General features: G+C 46.2%; 1 protein-coding gene across 1 annotated transcript in view; it reads left to right on the forward strand.

Annotated features, from left to right (window-relative positions):
- Nucleotides 1-20,497, forward strand: part of SYK (spleen associated tyrosine kinase) — an 81,473-nt gene that overhangs the window by 57,192 nt on the left and 3,784 nt on the right. The window contains exons 5-13 of the mRNA XM_055127509.1: nucleotides 1,385-1,466; nucleotides 2,007-2,056; nucleotides 3,957-4,025; nucleotides 11,062-11,164; nucleotides 12,024-12,201; nucleotides 13,747-13,956; nucleotides 14,819-15,008; nucleotides 18,408-18,548; nucleotides 19,179-19,291. Coding sequence (XP_054983484.1) covers nucleotides 1,385-1,466; nucleotides 2,007-2,056; nucleotides 3,957-4,025; nucleotides 11,062-11,164; nucleotides 12,024-12,201; nucleotides 13,747-13,956; nucleotides 14,819-15,008; nucleotides 18,408-18,548; nucleotides 19,179-19,291 — 1,136 coding nt within the window. The remainder of the gene's footprint in view (nucleotides 1-1,384; nucleotides 1,467-2,006; nucleotides 2,057-3,956; nucleotides 4,026-11,061; nucleotides 11,165-12,023; nucleotides 12,202-13,746; nucleotides 13,957-14,818; nucleotides 15,009-18,407; nucleotides 18,549-19,178; nucleotides 19,292-20,497) is intronic.

Consider the following 20,497-nt stretch of genomic DNA (forward strand, 5'->3'; position numbering starts at 1 on the left):
TTTTAAAATTTTATTGAATCACCGTGAGATAGTTACAAGCTTTCATGTTTGGGTTACAATCTCACAATGATCAAACACCCATCCCTCCACCAGTGCACATTCCCCACCACCCATATCCCGGGTATACCCCCCCTTTCCCACCCTCCTCCTGCCTCTAAGGCAGACAATATTCCCCATACTCTTTCTCTTCACTCAGGAACCCAGTGCTGCTGTTCTGAGTGTTGGTCGTTGGCACAGCAGTCTAGTGTGCCAACTTAGGAGCAGGGGCAGCAAACCCATGCCCTGTGTCTGCTCCCAAGCCTGTTGTGTTAGTCCTTGTAGCAAATGTTTCTCCCACTGGCAGGGGTGGGAACTTCTGTCCCATGGCTGGGTAAAGCCTTCATGTGCTGTGCTCTGGCTCTGGTGCATGGTAGGACAGACAGAGATGCTTCACCAGCTGCCCACTCCCACCTGCCTTTATTGTATGGTCCATGGACGAGGTTATAAATTTCTAAACAGCCCTTCACAGAGAAAGTTCCCTCATCCCTGCTTTAAAGGATTATGTTTTAGCTTTTTGGGACACACCCAGTGATGCTCAGGGGTTACTCCTGGCTCTTCACTCAGGAATTATTCATTATTTGCAGTGGTATTTGGGGAACAATATGGAATGCCAAGGATCAAACCCTGATAGGCTGCATGTAAGGCAAGTGCCCTACTCACTGTACTATCCCTCCGGCCCCTGCTTTAAAGTATATTTTTGCTAGTTTGACAGAAAACCTTCAATTTAGAGGCGTGAACTTTGAAGAGAGTACATAGATAATCTCAATATAATCACTTGGTATAATATTTTGGGTTTAAACATTTAGATAGCAATAAAACATATTTATTTAATTTTTTGAGTTGGGCCCTTTGGGAAATTATTTGCACAAAATTAAAGCAAGAAGTATGTTAATGACAACAAAGTATGACCAACCCCAACCATCAGAATAAAATACTGATTTAAAAAATGTACCCTTGGGGCTGGAGCAATAGCACAGTGGGTAGGGTGTTTGCCTTGCATGCAGCCGACCCGGGTACGATTCCCAGCATCCCATATGGTCCTCTGAGCACCGCCAGGGGTAATTCCTGAGTGCAGAGCCAGGAGTAACCCCTGTGCATCGCTAGGTGTGATCCAAAAAGAAAAAACAAAACAAAAAAATGTACCCTTACTATTGTAGTATGTTAGATATTTTAAAATTCATCCCCAAGTGAAACAGAGCAAATGGAAAATAATTGTTGGTGTGGAGGGGATATTACATTAGAGCTATTAAAATGTCATTTTTAGTAATCCCTAGTTCTAAAGTGACCCAAATTTCTCTATTTTTTGCCTCTATTATTTATCATACCTTTCTACTTTCTCTTTCAGCTAGTGGAGCATTATTCTTATAAAGCAGATGGTTTGTTGAGAGTTCTTACAGTTCCATGTCAAAAGATTGGCGGGCAAACAGGTGAGTCACTGGGTCATCAGAGTTTAAGCTTTCAGCTCTTGATGATAATCAGCTTCGTTTTGGACATGGTCTCTTATAAACTCAGGTGAGATGAGACCTTGTGTTTATTGACTGATGAAAAATGATGTCACAGTGATCCATTTATGTATGTATGATTTATCATGATTTATTAAAAAACAAATTATCTATAAAAAAGACTAATGTTTTCATTGCACATATGAGAAGCTTCAGTGAAAACAGTTAGAAAAAAGTACAGGCAGAGGATGTATCTAGCTATGGAGCAACAATATTTTACTCTCACATTCCTGACACTTAGATCATTTATCAAAAAATGACCCATACGTTACTTTTCAAAAACCTATCGTGTTTTCATTGAGTACATGAGAAAGTTCAACGAAACATAATAGAAAGAAGTGTACACTGAGAATGCGTCTAGTTATGGAACAGAAATATTTCACTCACAGGAACTGGCCTGTGGTGTGGGAGAATTAACAGGGGCTTCGGGACACGGCAGTAATTGTTTATGCTCTTTCTATCCAGGGAATGTTAACTTTGGAACTCGTCCCCAACTCCCAAGTTTACATCCCGCGGTAAGTGCTAGCAGAATCCTGATGGGGAAACACAGTGAAAAGTGTCTTGCATCCAACAGGTACCATGATCATTGCTGCTGATACAGTGGATTGTTACTTATTCACTTGATAAATAGGGATTGTGGGTGAGTGTCAGCTAGACTCCACCTGCTTTCAAGCCAGCCAAGCTTTTGTAATTTCTGGCTAGGTTGATTCTCCCCCACTTTCGGAATAGGATACCAAATGACTATAGAACCCAGTGCACAATTAGGCAGATGCCTTCAGGCTGACTTGAGAGATGGGTGCACCTATTGTTCACGTTCAAGAATCTTGACTCTTCTATTTGGACCCAAGCCCATGATCTACACAGCCACATGTTTGATGAGTGTCACATGTCTGATATATTAGGTGTCTCTCTGAGCTTGTCAGACCCACCTTTCTTTTCAAGTCATCTCAGCACTGCTGTGAGAGTACCTGGCCGCTCTGTGAGCTGGGTTTGTGAAACCTAAACGGAGGCAGGCTTAGGATGGGGAGCTTGGTTGTGTCAGACTAAGGGAGTCCCCACAGAAGGATTGAGAAGGGGACTTGGCCAGAGCCCCCTTAGACCTTCATGGCAGTAGGGCATGAGTCTTACTTGACAACATTTATCCATGTGGGTTTGCCTGAGGCAGAGAGAGAGAGAGAGAGAGAAGAGAGAGAGAGAGAGAGAGAGAGAGAGAGAGAGAGAGAGAGAGAGAGTGAGGAGAGGACACGATTATAAGCTGTTGCAAAATTTTGAAGCAAGGATAGACTCCCTGCTGCTTTGGGACAGGGTAGGGGTACTTAACTGTAGATTGCTGGTGTCCTTTACTTCCCTTTGGGAAGTGACCCCTGCTCCCATCTTGGTTTGTGCATGTGGCACCACAGTGCTTCCCTGTTAATCTTTAAAAAGTATGACCCACAGAAAGAGATATGCTTTCTGCCTCTGGGTCCCAGGAACTGTCCAGACACAACAGTGGTCATCAGGTTGGAGGCACAGACATTAGCTGAAACATCACTGAATGTGGGGTCTGCACGTAAAAGACAAAGCAGACCCCAAATCCACAGGTACCCTTTCATTTTCTCTTTAGATAGCTCATGGGTCTGGTGACTCTAAACAAACACTTGTGCTTCAAAGACAGACTTATTTTTCTCCTAGATGAATGATGGTTTAGAACAGAGAGCTCCCTAACGAATTTTAACCCTAGGTTTAGCCACCCAGAGGCATCAGGAAGTTCTATATTTGGGGGAAACATTTTAGTGACTGGTAAAATTCAGACAGGGAAACATATTCCTGCCCCACGAATGCTCCTCAGTGAACCCCACGTATTCCACAGAACCAAGAGCTGGGCCAGAGAGATAATCCAGTGGGTAAGGTGCTTGCATTGCACATGACCGACCTGGGTTTGACCCTGACATCCCGCACTGTTCCCTGAATACCACGAGGAGTGCGGGAGTGATCCCTGAGAGCAGAGCCAGGAGAAGCCCCTGGGTATTGTCGGGGGTGCCCCTCGCCCCAAACAAGCAGCAGCCCCCGGAAAGGAACACAATTAGACAATCAGAGGAACTTTTAGTTTAGTTCTGTGAGCATGATTTGTGACTTGATCATTCTATACTATGTATGGGCTTATTAATGTAATAACTCCAGTTTTATAGACTTCTATGGGAAATATTACCCAAACGTTTCTCTGATCCTTCTGCTCAGGCAGCACTTTGTCCTGAAGTATTTGTTACCAATAACTGAAGTATTTGTTGCCAATAACTGAAGGCTGCCTGGAGTTAACCCCTTCAGGGAGTCTGGAGTGGGCCCTGGCAGCTGGACAGAGACAGAGCACGTCGCGTACGGTGCCGGTGTTTGTTTGCTGAAATACTGATTCTTTCTCTCTGCCATCGTGGTTTCCAGAGTTGGTCAGCAGGTGGAATAATCTCAAGAATCAGATCCTACTCCTTCCCCAAGCCGGGCCAGAGAAAGGTGCTAATGCGTTCCCTTCTTGCTGGAGTGGTAGGACCGACCCGCACTCAGCCCCGCCTGCCCTGGGGCACACGGCCCGCCACCCTCTCTGCTTGTCTCTGTAGCACGTCGGTGCTCACTGTGCTTGCCATGTGGGTCCCAGTCACGCTGTCGCCACGTCCATGCCCAGAGTCTGCTCGCTGCTGTGTGTCCGTGAGAGTCACTGCAGTCTGCTGGCAGAGGAGGGTCTTTACCATGACACACAGATCGCTACTGAGACATGAAAGTCACATGTGGCAGTGTTGCAGTCGTTGAACATAGGAACTCTATGCCAGAAAGGCAAGGTTTTGTGGGCACTGCGCAGTGAGGGCTGGAAGCTGTGTTCTAGGTGCTGAGTGCCAAGTAGCTCATCACGGAAGCAGTGATACATACTCTAGTGCTTGTATGAAGGTAGCAGGGAACTTGAGGATTAGGAATACCATTTTGTTCAGGCATTAAGTTTTGTCACATTATTCTTTTAATATCTTCTGTTAAGATTAAAAAGTTAGGGAAATAAGAAAATTCTTTTAAATGACAGATTTCTAAAGAATCACATGTCTCTCAAATGCATGCACACATATGTGAAAAGTACGTGTTTTCTTTCCTACTTTTCTCACTGGTGGTATAAAGTTGATTCTCTTATAGTAACAATTTATACTGTAATTTCATTTGGTGTTTTTCAGGACATTTCAGCATATGGCTAGGTTTCAGCTGGTAACTGGAATAAGTGAGTTGGGATCCATGGTTAAAAGCTGGAGAGTGCCAAGATTTTACTTATCAGCCACTCTCAGGTGGACATTTATACTACAAATGCCTCAGCTTCTGTTCTTGTTGAGCAAGAACAGAGAATTAAGCTTAAGGTGGCGATTGAAGGGAAAATTGTGGAGTAAGCCTGAGTGGACTCATGCTCTCTGTTTCCATGCTGTGGTCAGCACTGATCAGCTTGCAGGAAACATTACCACATGGGGCAGTGCAGTTTGAGAGTAACATCGAGGACTTGCCTGTGCCACAGACAGATGTATTAAAAGTGGGACAATCAGTTCTCAGGGTGATAAGCTCTCTTTGCTGGTATTCCTTATACCCTTAATTTGGAGTCTGTTTCCAGCACCAGGACCAGCAGGTGATGGAGTTTTGACTCTGAAGAGATCAACACGTCCAGGAAGTCTCTGGTGACCCCAGAGCTGCCATACCTGTCTCTTCTGGCCTGGGCTAATGACGAGGGCTGTGGTCGACTGCCAGAATGGCACAGGCCGGATGATAGTCCAGTGGGGAGAAGGACAGACGTCCCTTGTCCCTCATTAGCTGCTGATGTTGCTCTGAGGTTCTCTGAGAAGTGCTCAGAGAGGTACTCAGAGTACCTCTCAGGCATGAGCCTTCTGCTCAAGGTGCTGATGACACACAAATCCAGCTTCAGTCATCGGCTTCCCCACAGTGGTCCGACAGCCTGGTGCAGAGAACAGGGAATGTAGATTCAGCAGTGCTCTGGGACCAGTGAGGGAGTCTCCCAGGGCCTGCATCCACCTCTTCCGCTGCTCCCTGTGGCCTGGGGCCGACTGGAGGCCACAGAGTGCAGGGGCCTGGGCTCCACCCTGCTTCCCACTAGTCTTTTGTTCCCCTTGCTCCTCGTGAGGGCCCACGGGCCAACTCTCTGCCCCAGCCCCCAGTCACAGACTCAGAGGGGGTTGTTTCCTACGGATGCGGCAGACAGCACACCTCTCTGGAGCCCGTGCTTCCTGGGGCCTCTCCAGACCTGTGCAGGCGCGTGAGCATCAAGAGCTAGGGCTAAGGCAGATATGCTCGGGCATGTTCATCGGGCACACACGCATGTTCATCCGCAGTCTGCACACACACACTCAGGCACCATGCACAGTGCACACACACACTCGCAACGTACACAGCCCACATCACCACATCTGTGCACACACACTCTCGTGCACGGCTTATCGCTAGGACTGGCCTTACACAGTCATAGGAGTAGCTGGGTTCAGTCCCCCTTGAGGAAGAGAAGAACTGGGCCAGGAGAGGCCCTCTCGGGCAGCTGGAGCTGTGACCACAGGCGGCGCCAGGCATCCTTGGTCTTCTCCAGCACTCTTCTCCTCTGGGGAAGGGTTGGAGTCTCTGAAGAAAGCAGCACTAATGATGTCAGTGCCCCCCCCCCCCATAATCTTACTAATTTGAATGAGCTTATTTGGGTTTTTTTGGGGTGGAGAAGTAGGAGGTTGGGATCAAACCCAACAGTGCTCAGCACTTCCATCTGTCTCTACAGCCATAGGTCACTCCTGGAGGCGCTCAGGGGACCATATGTGGTGCCAGGGATAGAACTAGGGTTGGCCATGGGCAAGGCAAGTGCCTTACCCACTGTCCTGCCTCTCTGGCCCTTAATGGAATTTTAATGATATTGCACAGCAATATTGAGGTCTTGGTTGGACTTCAGAAAGTGGAACAATGGGCAAGCCATCAACCTAGGAAATGATACCCTATTCTTTCTGTCATTCTTTGCTACAGATTTAGACCATCTCTGGTCACTCACATGATGAAGGAATATCTTGAGCATAGGTTTTAGAAGATTTGTAGTCAAAAGGAGAGCAAACCATAAAAAAGTATTGAAAAATATATTAGTAAATCAGATGGGTGGCAAAAAAAGTAAGCAATATATGCAAAGAAAATAACTAAAACATCATCAAAGCAGAAGTAAGAAACTGGGTATAAATACTAGTAGTGACGCATCTCTAAAGCTAACTTATTTTCTTTTTAATTTTTTGAGCCATAGCCAGTGGTACTCAGGACTTTCTCCTGACTCAGTGCTCCGAGATCACTCCTTGACCAGGCTGAGGGGACTAATATGAGGTGCCAGGAATCAAACCAGGGTCAGCCTCATGCACACAAGTACCCTGCCTGCTAAAGTATCTGTTCAGCCCAGTTCTTTTTGTTTTTGTTGGTGTTTTTGCATTTGGGCCATACCGATTATTAGAAGAATATTTGTCTTTGCTCTCTTAAACCCATCATCCTAGTAAGAAAAATGGGCAGAGTTTAAACAATAGCCTCCTTGAGAACTAAAAGACACAGTTGTCTTTCAAATGTCCCAAGTGCGTTCTCAAAGATAGAGCCTTCTCTTTCCTCTTAGTTAGGGAACTGTATTACAGAATCCTAATTAGTATGTTGAGGATGCGAATGCTTGAAGACCTGTTGAAATCCACAACTCACAGCGTTCTCTCTAGAGAGAGGCAGGGAAAGAAACTCACAGACTGAGACTGTTTCCCTGACAATGCGGAGTCGCAGGTCAAGTCAGGTGCAAAACTGGGTTTTCACATCCCGATACAGAGCCGGAGTTTAGATCTTTCCTTCTGAGGTAAGAGCAGATCTTTTGTGAATGTCAAATGCATATTTCCTGGACCCCACACCTGACCAAGGGGTCTCCCTGGCTCTGGGACGTTGTTCTCCAGGACCACAGTCACCACCTGTGACGAGAACTCGCCCGCTCGGTGACTGCCAGAACTTCTAGGCTGGTGGCTCTCTGCCACTGCCACTTTGATCAATATGGTGCTGCCTGAGTTTTATATACTTTTTCTTTTTTTGTTTTATGGTCACATCTGGAGATTCTCAGGATTTACTCTCAGCTCTGTGCTCTGGGGTCACTCTTGGCAGGGCTCGGGACCCTATGTGGTACCTGAGATTGAACCCAGGGCCGGGAGTGCAAGGCAAGTGCCTTACCCACTGTACTATTTCTGTGCTATTTTTCTGGCCCGCGCTTTTTCTGTCTGAGGAGGAAACTAGCTTAGCCTACGAGTCACTGTCTGCTCCTCTTGTTCCTAGAGGCACTCCAAGAAGAGTCGTCAAGCACGTTTTCTTCTTAAACTTGACCCTAGACAATAGGAGACTTGCCTTGGGAAAACACTTTATAACTTAACATAATTTTCGTTTCATTATTGCAAGATGATCTGGTCTTAGAACGTTTAGAGACTGGCACAGAGCCCAATCGGAAACAGAACGTTGATGGCGCTAAGGTAGACGGTGCCACCTAGTGGTAACTATGCAGGCTTACCCTCTAATTTGACCAGGAGCCCCAGGGAGAGGAAATCAGTTCATAACTTTTCATTTTACACCTGCTTTGTGGACATGAAATTTGAGACCATTGTTTATGGCAGAGTGAACCACAAATACACAGTAGAAAAATGGTTTCAAAGGATAATGTGGATGAATACCATGTTTTATTAAAAATGTAAATAATAATCAATACCTCTCTCATTTATTAGTATTGTCTTTGGGCTCATTCTTTCCAAAGTTCACAAATTAATTTCAACTAAATTTCACAGAGGGAGGAATTTTGTTGTTGCTCTATTCAACGGTATGTTCCTCGGGTACTTTGGGAACAATGAAATTTGAGGGGTTGTGTCTTCATCATAAGGCAACCGTTGCTTTTCAACCAGCATATTGGAAAACTGCCCCCCAGCACATTCTCCTGAGTGCCATGTCACCACTGTCCTGAGTACATGGGGAGCCTCGAGGTACCAGGACAGAAGCGTCACTGGAACTGTTGGCAGACAGTGACAGATTCTGCAGAGCAGAGCCTCTTACTGTGCGTGGTCTAGGTGGGCAGTGTGGAAAGGAACCAGTAGGTCAGTAAGGACCCTGGACTCCAAGGGAGACCCCGTCCATGTCCTTATCCATGGTTAACACACTCAGGGGAACACCCCTCCCCATTCTCACGCCTCAGGACAGACATTTCTCTGTCCAGGTGTTTGGGTTTATGTTTATCACTACGAGCGTCCTGGAACCCTTGATAGTATCTTTTCTGCACCTCTACCTTGATTTTAATATTCATTCCCATGAGGTTCATGAATTCTCTATTCCCATAGTTTGTTATCGAGGCCTTTGAGTAAGACCTGCTCTAGAGAACATTCTACCGGGGGTGCAGTGGCCCCCCAGCCGTCTGGAGATCTGAAGAGCGGAAGAAGCCCCACGCCCTCTCTTTGTCGCTCATGGCTTGGTCTGGGCCCAGAAGTTTTGTCTCTGGTCCTCAGGACCACACTATACTGCCTCACAGAAAATAAGGAAACTTGAAATGATAATGGGCTCACCTGAAGGAGAATTTTTAATTTCATTTCAGACATCTCTCTATCCTAGAATTTGATACAGCAGGAACTGAGAAAGAGGCCCTATAGGAAATATTCTCCTAATTTCTGCTCAGAAAGTTCTCTCAGAACAGTGAGACGTGAGGTCACAGCATATCCGACAGTCCTGAGACCCCACATGGAACGTGCAAAGAGAGTGTTGGTCATGTGGAATTACCCAGACCCAGTTCCTCCTTGGGGTAAAGACTCGAGAGAGAACTCAGTTTTCAGTCACATTCGTTTACCCTTCATATTTCCCTACTTGCAGTTGCCCCACTCATTCATTCACTTTTATTCACTCACTTATTTGCTCACTCACTAATTATTCACTCATTCATTATTTCCCTCAATCACTCCCTCATTTGCCTATTCAGTCAGTCATTCATTCATTCATTCTTTCACTCATTTGTGCATTCACTAGCTCATTCATTAACACATTCACTCAGTAATTCATTCATTCTTTTTCTCAATCACTCACACACACATTCTTTCACTCATTCACTCACTCTTTCACTCTTTCACTCATTCATCCAATCTTTCACACATGCATCGTGTGTTGGTTGGCACATCCCACTTAGCACCATCAGGCATGGCAAAGCTTTACTGCATTTGAATTTTAATGCATTTAAGCTTTAAGAGCAAATAAATCACTCTTCCCTGGAACATCAACTTTCACTCTCATTCCTGATATCATGGCTACTGATGTCAGCCAGCTCAGCAAAGTGCCAGGGTGGTTTCTGAGGAAAGGGTTTGGTGAGTGTGAACTCCTCAGCTCTCACAGGCCTGTGATCCACAGCTCCCTGTCACCCTGGAGAGAGTGAAAGGGGAAGTCAAGGCTGAGTGGCACATTGCAACTTCACTATTGACCCTCTGGTCCCTGGGCCAAGGTGTCATGGAGGCAGATGGGGACGTGGGGTGCTGGACGTTATGTGACTGTGGACCAGTGAGCTTATTGTGTCTGTTTTCTGCAGTTTCTCTAAAATCCGGCAGTATCTCATTTCTTTATGGCGGGTGTTTGGGCACTGAGAATTAAATGGAAATAGAGCATCTCTATTGAACTCACACCCAAACTAAAATGGTTTGGATTATGTGGGGGGTGTTCCCCCATAAATTAAAATTGGCAGCAGCAGCATCTTTTCAGTGGGAGGGAGATAAAGTTGAACCAGAAACATTTGAGAGAGAAAAGAGAAAGTTCATGAAACTATAGATTTGATTTTTGCCCCGTTATTCCATACCACAAATGACTATTAACCAAATAAATATTCGGGAAGGTCACTGTTACTAACAACCAAAGTTTCTCCATATCTGACCTCCCCATTCTTTAGATTCCAGACCTCTGTGGGAGGAAGAATCACTCTCCTGCAGACTAGTGGAGAGAGATTCTCCCCTCACTGCTGTCCTGGTGAGGATGAGGATGATTTAGCACGAGAGCAGCCTGGCAGCTATGGGTCAGCCGCCTTCTGCCTGAGACCTTTCGCCCCCGGCCATTGTTCCTTCTGGGACCCTCTACCCAGATGCTGCCCGGAGGCCACCCAAGATAAAGACTCACTGGGGGAGAAAGGAAACGCTTCATCCTTCATCCTGCGGCAGGTGGCCAGGACCTGAAAGGGCTTGGAAAAGGTGGAAGGGAGAGAATTGCACCTAGAGGTCAGTTAATTCACTCCCAAGGCCTCAGGGCACCAGCAACCTTGAGTGGAGGGAGCCTGAGCTGTAGCCAGTGTCACAGTGCCCAGCCACCAGCCCCGAGAATGAGATATTCCGGGTGATTTTTCTTCTCTTCCCCTACGTCTTCCTCTGTCCTTCCCGCCTAAGTAACTGTGTGACTCTCTGAACCTAAAAATCACTGTGCACATCTGCTCACCTGTGTGTCAGTAAGAAATGTGACCTGTTGTCCTTGTCTGCTTCAGCCCTCCTCCTCCTCGCCCTCCTCCTCCTCCTCCCAAGGGAACCGGACAGAAAGCACCTTCAACCCCTATGAGCCAGACCGAGGGCCTTGGGCCACAGAACGAGGTGAGACACGTGCGTTTAGCCCCTGGGTACTTAGAGCACAGGCACCTCCCATGGTCACTCGGAGATGACCCTGGGCCTTCATGGGGGGTGGTCAGCACTGCCACCCACTGTCTGGCGGCAGGGGCATGTGTCACGGGTCTGTGAACAGGGGGGTAGATTCAGATGCAAGGGTCTGTGAGCTCGGGTAAATATTGAGCTGGAGAAATACGATCATCGGATCCTTGTGCTGCTCCAAGCTTGCACTCCCATGGCAACGGTCTCCTCGGAGAGCTGGTCCCGAGCCCCTGCAAAGGGCACCCTCTGGATGGCCGGCGAAGTTGGGGGGAGTCTGTGAATGTCCGAGTTGCTGCCTTCTAGAAGCATGGAGGGGAATTTGTTAACTTGGAGCAGGCCAGAAGGTGTCCTCAGTGACACCCTCCGGCCACTTGTGGCTCGGGGCCATCTGGATGAGACTGTGGCTTGGGAATGGAGCAGGCCCAGGTCTCCACTCTCTAGGATGAATCTGGGCAGCCGGAGCCCTGGCTTGTGTGTGGAGCTTTTTCAGCCTTGCCTGCTCATGAGTGCCAGCTGACGCTTGCTGTCAGTTAAGCATGTAAGAGAAGCCACCAAGGGAAGTGGCATCCCCCAATTTCTTCCAGGAATGAAAGACTGATAATTTTCAGACAGAGTTTAAGATGCCTCTGCCCCCTTAGGAGCTATGCAAAACTTTGCCATGTGTGCACTGAGCCATCCTTGTCCCAGTGACCTGTGCTGGAAGACGAGGGGTGGCTGGGGTGTGTGCTTGGGAGGGGATTGAGCAGTGGGACTGCCCAGGGTCCCAGCCTTGGTCCCAGCTGTGCTGTCCTTGACTGCCTTGCAGAGGCACAGAGGGAAGCTTTGCCCATGGACACGGAAGTCTATGAAAGCCCGTACGCGGACCCCGAGGAGATCCGCCCCAAGGAAGTTTACCTGGACAGGAAGCTGCTGACCCTGGAGGACAAGGAACTGGGCTCTGGAAACTTTGGGACCGTGAAGAAGGGCTACTACCAGATGAAGAAGTAGGTGCCCCTCTGCCGACCTTCTGGTAGGGACTCCACCGTCCACTGTCCATGCTCCCCACAGAACTGAGCCCAGCAGATCAACCCTTTATTTTTTTTAAATTTATTTTTTACATGCTGATGTTTAATCTGTGATGTCCATTAATTCTGTATGTAATAATTATCTACTTCCAGTTAGTATTTGTGCCTTACCAACAATTAGAAAATAGAAGGAAGCAGAATAGTATTGTAAATCATGGTGCCCAGAGCTTTTAGAAAATAAGGAGAAACAAAAGTCATCAGACATCCTACCCTGTGTCACCTGCTTGAGAATAAACATAATCATAGTACAAAAGTGTACGTATACCCCTAGAACACCACAAGTCACCTAATCTTAGTGCATTTTTCTTTCTTTTGTATGAATAGATATATCCACTTGTTTATTTAATTTAAATAATTCAATGATAACAAGTGTTTTCACCAGCTTCCTTTTCAATTATGTCTCATTCATCTAACCCTGAAAATACCCAATTCCAAATATCGCAGTGTAATTAAATCTTTTCTTCTTTAAATCATTTCAAGTAATAATATATATTACCCAGCAATTACAGTTGTTAAATTATCCTAATTTATTTGTAGTTCTGTCACTCTTTAGAAAGTACCTCACATAGATTGTTAGGTAAAAATGCAGATTTCTAAAGTCTTTTGAAACAAACCCCTTTTTTAAATATAGGTATTTGAATCACCTTATTACTGATGATAAATATGTTGTATTTAGTTGTCTGATGTATTTAAATTTAAGGAACTTTTGTAGTTTTTCCATGAGTTGCTTCTGATTCATGGGCTAAAACTGCAGATTAAAGTATTCACTGAAACCCGTTTTTAAATATTTTTATTGAAGCACTGTAATTTACAAAGTTATTCACAGCACCCGACTTTTCAATCATCCATGATCAAATTCCATGTGTACAGTTTCCCCAACCCCAGCCCCATCACCCAGAGATCACTCCCGCCTGGACTCCAGGCCATATGGAGTGCCAGGGACTGAGCCCGGATCAGCCGCACTTCAAGGCAAGCACCATGACCGCTGTCCTATCACTCTGGTGCCTCACTGAAGCTCTTGCTTTTAGTTTTCCCCTTTTCACATGAGTGAGTGTGTGTCTGTGTGTCTGTGTGTGTGTCTGTGTCTGTGCGCATGGGCATGTGTGCCTGCCCGCATGTGTTTACACCCAATTATACACATGAATTCTTTAGACTTGTTTCTATGCTCTGGCAAATATTCCAGTAACCCTGCTTCTGCATTAAAATTCTATTTCGTGGGGGCTGGAGAGACCGTGCACAGTTGGTAGGGGTCTTGCCTTCCAGGCGGCCAATCTGGGTTCCATCTCCAGCACCTTGTATGGTCTCCCAGCCCCCACAGGAGTGACCCCTGAGCATAGGACTAGGAATAAGCCTGTCCACAAACAGGCTTATTTAATAATAAATAAATAAATAAATATAAATGAAAATCACTGCGCTGAGATTAGCTACTGGAAGGTTTCTCACGTATGATGGTTTCTTCCGCAGAGTCGTGAAAACAGTTGCTGTGAAAATACTGAAAAATGAGGCCAATGACCCCGCTCTGAAAGACGAACTGCTGGCGGAAGCCAACGTCATGCAGCAACTGGACAACCCTTACATCGTGCGCATGATCGGCATCTGCGAGGCCGAGTCCTGGATGCTGGTGATGGAGATGGCGGAGCTGGGGCCACTCAACAAGTACCTACAGCAGAACAGGTACCTCGGCATGGGCCCGGCCACCGCGACGTCCCCGAGAAGCTTCCTTTCCTCCTCCTCCTTCCCAGTGTCAGCCACACTCGGGGGCCTGAGGAAACAGTCTCCGTAGCGATTGCTCTGATCATTCCAATGAAGTTCTCGTATAACAATTTGGGTTTTTTTCTACCTCCTCCTTGGCCCAATGATAAAACTCACCGAATCATTGGAATGGCTTGGGAAGCAGTTGCCTTCACTAAGCAGAACACATTCTTTCAAAAAAATATTTTTTTAATAACCATTGACTGACTATCTCACACATTCTACTGACTCCGTTCATGTGAGTAATTATTGCTGAAAATGTCCATTGCTTTTTAGTGATTGCAGGCATTGATGGATCAATCATGGTGTGCTCCCCCACAGCTAGTGCTGTATTTGAGGAACTCACTGGGACTGTGTCATAATAATAGTGGACTCTAAGTCTAGGCAGTTTGCTACATTATGTTTGCACTCGGATTTGGTTTTCAGTTTCCACAGAAGGAAGGTGTTATTGCCCTCCTTTTTCACGGGTAAGAAAAGGAGACGTGGGGGAGGTTTTGTTTTCTACTAGTGCTGAACAAGTATTTGAACTGAACCCCTGGAGAAACAGGTCTGACCCTCCCACTTTTATGTCTTGTAGATGATACCAGTTGAACATCTGAAGAATGGTTTTTGTTATGTAACAGTTCTAGGCTCACAAGCTATGGGTTATTTTGCCACCACTCATGACTTTTGCTTAAGAATAGAAAATGAGAGAATTCAGCTTTTATCTGCTTGAGGAGCACAGTTGATTGCTCTAAAATAGATCTCTGCCCATGGCTCCTAATGGCGCATCTGCAACTTTTAGGCAGGTCAAGGATAAGAACATCATAGAACTGGTTCATCAGGTTGCTATGGGGATGAAGTATTTGGAGGAGTGTAACTTTGTGCACAGAGATTTGGCTGCAAGAAATGTACTGCTGGTCACTCAACATTATGCCAAGATCAGTGATTTTGGACTCTCCAAAGCACTTCGTGCTGATGAAAACTACTACAAGGTAGGAATAACAGCCATTATTTAAAGAAGCAGATATTTTCATGAAAATATGATGCCATTGTGTGTTCATTTTATTATAGTTGGGTTTAAAGAAACAATTTTCCCCATTTAGGAATGACTATGGAGCCTGGGATATGACTTGGTGGTATGGCAAATGCCTCATATATATATATGAGGTGTCCTGGATGCATTCTCCAGCTCACACACACGTGCACACAAATTCTAAAAAAAAAAAAAAACCAGCAAAATACTCTGTACAAATGCTCATATTAAGCTTATGTCTACTGTCAAAAATGGAAACAACTGTAATATATTGCACCTTAATATTTACTCACAAAAATCTGTGCTTAGAGCAATAGAGAATCAAAGTACTAATTGATGGTGTATTTTAAAAAGTTAGAAGTTTGAATTAAAAATATAATAATAAAAGTCTCACATTGATTCAATTTTAAAATATTTTAAAAGTTAAGAAGCAACTTTTTCATGAAATCACCTTTGAAAACATGGGGCAAGTAGGGTGATAACTCCTGTAATTTACCAGAACTCCTTTCTAGACCCTCAGATGGAGTAATAGCAACTGAATAAAGAGAGCACAGGTAAGAGAGGTCCTTGCCATAAGCACTGAGCCACAGTGTGTACACAGAGTCAGGTGGCCAAGGGGACAGTGTCTTGAGCTCAGTCAATAGAAGAGAGTTCAGAGAATACACTTCCCACTGCATGTCTTCAGGAGTGCACAGGGTCCTCAGAAACACATGCCGCCTCCTGAAGGTGCATCACACTGGGGAAGTGCAGGGTGGGCAGTTAAGGGGTGATGCTATTACCCTGAGTTCCACACTGTGGCGTGGCCGCTCGGGGACCATGTCCACACTCTCACCCTTTCCCCGAGAGGCAGCCCAAAGGCACAGTAGGTGAAAGGATGGCAGATCTGTCCCAGAGCAAAGCTCCTTCAGAGATGAACTGTCTGCAGGAAAGCATCTCGTGAGCTCTGTCTGGAAAAGAATAAAGAAAACAAAGGGCTGGAATGACAACCACAAGGGCACGCCGGAATGAGGAGATTTTAAAGCCAGAGACTAGGCAGCATGCTTTTCACCCTGATCATTAGAGAGAAGGAAATACAGATGGCCTAAAGCAAGGATTCAGTGAGGAGATGGAGAAGATCAAATCAGAGAGACTGTTCCCATCATCTCTTGCTGGACAGCAAATCATAATGTTCTCAAACAACCCCAACTCTTATCTCTTCACAGTTCTGCAGTGTGACGTGCTTGAGGAAGATGGCCATTTCTGGCCACAAAGTATTCTGGAATGGGGATAGAAGTGGACAGGGGGAGGGCGAATGCCAAGGGACCATCCGTCAGAGACAGATTTTCTCCCACCCTGCTCAGCAGAGCTAGTGTCTGAGCTGATAAGGGGCTGTAGACTGGGACCCCAGTGGACCGTTCCTACGAAATAGCAGCTTACCTGCTGGTGGCCTTCCTGGCTTTTCTCCAAGAGTGGAGACTGACCCTCAGAGTAAGCATGTCATAAGCAGGAGAGGAAAGGTACCAGGTCCCCTTCATTCTCCTGGTCAGACCTGTCACAGCTCCTCAGGCCTACCCCAGATCCAAGCATGACGGATGGACAGAATCTGCCTTCTTTGAATAAGGAATATCGAAAATGTGGGAGCCAATTTATAAACCTTCCACGCATATTAGAACATTGCACCAATGAAAAGTAAACCAGTGAATCTCTGAAAACAAGTGATGAGGGAAAAAGATACTGTAGAAATAAAATCCAGAGGATTCTGGCCATGATGGGGAGCGAGCACCCCCAGTTCTGTTTCCTGACAAAGCTCGCATACTCTCCGAGTGGATCCGCCAAGTTCACTGAGAAGTGTCAACACAGTGAAACAAAAACTAAGGATAAACAAAAACTGAGGAAGAATTGCATCTCTGCCTACCATCCCGACCCCTCCTTCATCCGTTGCTAAGCACCAAGAGGGGTGCTCTTAAGTTCAAAAGTGTTTCTACCTCTAGGAGAGGAAGAACTGAGGCACTGCAGGAAGGACCCACTCCAGTTTTACCCCATTCAGAGGCCAGCAAAACTGAGACATCTAGAGACAGCTAGGGATACAGATGCACACATACATGCTCTCTCTCTCTGTCGCTCTCTCTCGCTCTCTCTCTGTAACACATACAAACATATTCAGTTATAAAAGGAAATAAATCCTACCAAATAGCATAACTTGTGTATAATATAATTGGAGCCTTTAGGGGACTGATCTCAGAGGAATAAGCAAAATTAATGTGCTTGATCTCATTCATATGTGCAATCTGAGAATGTGGAACTCACATAAATAGAAAATAGGATTTGGTTTCCAGGGACTGGGGCGTAAGGGAAATAGGAGATTTGGGTTAAAAGGTGTGTACTTCCACTTATAAAAATGCAAGCCTTGGATGCCTAATGTCAGCATGGTTTAAGTCAGAAACTTACTAGCTACTTGGAATTTGCAAAGAGTGTAGATATGAAATGTTCTCACCATACCAGTAGCAGCAACAATAAAAGGAAAAGAGGGCTAAGAGGAAAAGATTTTACAGTGATATATATGTATGCACAATAAATTCAGTCTGAACCATAAAGAATATGTGTATAAATCCAAAACATTTAAGATTTTAAGATTTGATTCTATTTTTTAAAGATTCTGACCACTTTTATGGGATTATTTTTTTTGCATCATGATTTTATCCTTTCTTAATTGTGGTAAAATACTCATACCATCAATGAACCCTCTTAATCGTTCTCTTGTCTTTGTTTTGGGGGTTTCCACTTGGCTATGCTCAAGGCTGACTCCTGGCTCTGTGCTCAGTGATCACTCCTGGAATGACTCAGGGACCATGTGTGAAGCTGGGTATTGCATCCGGGTCTGTTACATACAAGACGAATGCCTTACCTGCTGTACTATTGCTCCAGATATTGTACCATCAATGTACCCTCTCAAACATTCTTAATCACTCACTTCCACAGTGTTCTGTGTATTCACAATATTTACAAAAGTTTCCAGAATCCTCTTCTTCCCACCTGAAGATCTACCCTCACAGAACAGCTGCTTTCTACCCACTGCATCAGCCTCTGCCCTCCTGTCCCTATCAGGTAGGGGGCCCAGGGGCCTCCAGTGAGTGACTCATGCACAGTTCGGTCCTTAGTGTCCAACTCACAAATTTCACTCAGCATCACGAGAGGCTGTGTCATAGCAGGGGTCATACTTCTCTTTATAAGGCAGAATCTTCTTCTATTGTGTGGAAATGCCCCGTCCGTCCATGGACACTGGGGGGTTCTGCCTCAGTGCTGCTGTGAGGATGCAGCTGCGCACACGGGTGTCCACGACTTTATTGTTCATGATCACCTCCTTCTGCCTTTCCCCCAGGCACAGACCCACGGCAAGTGGCCCGTGAAGTGGTACGCACCAGAGTGCATCAACTACTACAAGTTCTCCAGCAAGAGCGATGTCTGGAGCTTTGGGGTGCTGATGTGGGAAGCATTTTCCTACGGACAGAAGCCATATCGGGTGAGATGCTTGACTTCCCAGTCATGTAGCCAGCAGAACAAACAAGGGCCAGGAGCTCTTACAGAACCCTGGAATGCTTAAAAGTCAGACACCTTAGCCAAGCCCTGGTACTGTCTTCTAACAAGGGGCAGTTCCTAGAATTTCAGTTCATCCCAAACTGAAAGTCAGATATTTGGTGTTAGCAGGATATAACGCTGTTTTCATTGTGTTTTATATACATAAGTGTGCATTAAAACCTATCCAGATGCACTGATTATAGTTGAAATAGAACAGCCAATTCTGGGATCAGATTTATCACTAGTATATTTTTTAAAAGATTTTTTCCAGTTAAAGTAATGAATCTCAAAGTGCACCAGACCTAAACTATAGCTTGATGCGTTTTCACAGATAGGCACCTGGAAATCAGACCCATAGTGATAAAACAGAGCAATCCCCAAATCTTCCCTTTGCAAGGCGAATCCTGTTCTCACTTCAAGACCCTGGCTTAGGTGCTCTTGTTCCTGTAGTTGATACGGGTGCAGCCACACTGGACTCTTGCCATTTTGTTTTCAGGGGTTATTCATTTGTTGCTTGGCTTGGTTTTAGCTCACATTAGGTTTTCACAGCTCGAGTGCGTTTTGTGTCCTCTAGGGAATGAAAGGAAGTGAAGTTTCTGCCATGCTGGAGAAAGGAGAGAGAATGGGCTGCCCTGCCGGGTGTCCGAGGGAGATGTACGATCTGATGAACCTGTGCTGGACATATGAGTGAGTATCCAGACACCCGGGGACTTTCCCGGAGGCCCAGCAGCAGAGGGATGCTGCCAGCAGTTTTCCACCAGTGTGTGTCGGTCTCCACCTTCCCACCGCTGTGAGTCTGCTGGGAGAACGAGGCTCCTCCCAGCTCTCGGTAGAGTCACAGCTACCCTCAGTGGGTTCCCGCCAGGGCCAGAGCCACCGGACTGGGCACAGACCCGCGGGTGGGAATGAGCTCCCCTCCCAGCCTCTGCCCTACTGTCAGCGGATGTCACCTTCCCTGGACCGGAAGCTGGGTTACAAACACGGCCGCCTTCGTGTCTTGTGTGTCCCCCGTGAACATGGCGGACATGCAAAGGCATGACCTAGGGCTGTGTGAGGCCAGCGAACACTAACAAGACGTGTTCTTCACTTGTGCCAGCAGCCACCTCAGAAGTGTTTGCCTCCCGAGGAAAGGAAAACAAGCCCTCAATCATTTTAAAACAAAGGAGAAACTGAGAGCTCAGGGCCGTCACCAACATGTGTGTTCGTGCAGTTCGTGCTCTGTGGGCTGCTTCTTGTCCTCTTTCATTGTGGAAGTGTGAGCAGAGGAGGAGAGGTCGGGGTGCCAGGAGTTGTGCCATTGGGGTGCTGCTGCCCTGCTTCTGGGGCCCACGGTGGTCCCTGCTTGCCTCTGCCCTCAGTAGAGAGAGCTTCGTGCTTTCCCTTCAAGAACCGCCCTCTGGGGGCCAGAGAGTTCGTCCCGCAGGTGAACTGCTGGCAGGAAGCTGATCAGGATCTAGTCCCTACCACCCCATATCGTCCCCCCAAGCCCACCAGGAACGAGCCCCAAGCATTACCAGGAATAAGCCCTTGCACGGTTGAGTGTGGCCACAAAGCAAAACAAACAAAACACCCAGAACAGTCCTTAGTGAGAACATGAAGTAGCAAAGGTTCTGGGCACTCTGGACTTAGTGCTAAATCAGGTGATCATTTTCTATCTCTTTTTGGAGCAGGGATGTTTTATTAAAACATATTTAGAAAGATCTGAGGGGCGAGAGAGGGAGAGGTACATGAGAGAGGGAGAACACAAACCTCCAGAGTGAAGAAAAGAAGCAAGTAAAGAAACAGAGAAGCAAATAAGCGAGATACGTCTTCAGGGAGAACATGAGCTTTCAGAGCAAGCCGGTGTCCATCTTCTTAACAGAACATTTTCCCCAAATGCGTTGCCCCACCTGC

Source organism: Sorex araneus, chromosome 2, assembly GCF_027595985.1.
Source record: "Sorex araneus isolate mSorAra2 chromosome 2, mSorAra2.pri, whole genome shotgun sequence".
Lineage (NCBI taxonomy): Eukaryota > Metazoa > Chordata > Mammalia > Eulipotyphla > Soricidae > Sorex > Sorex araneus.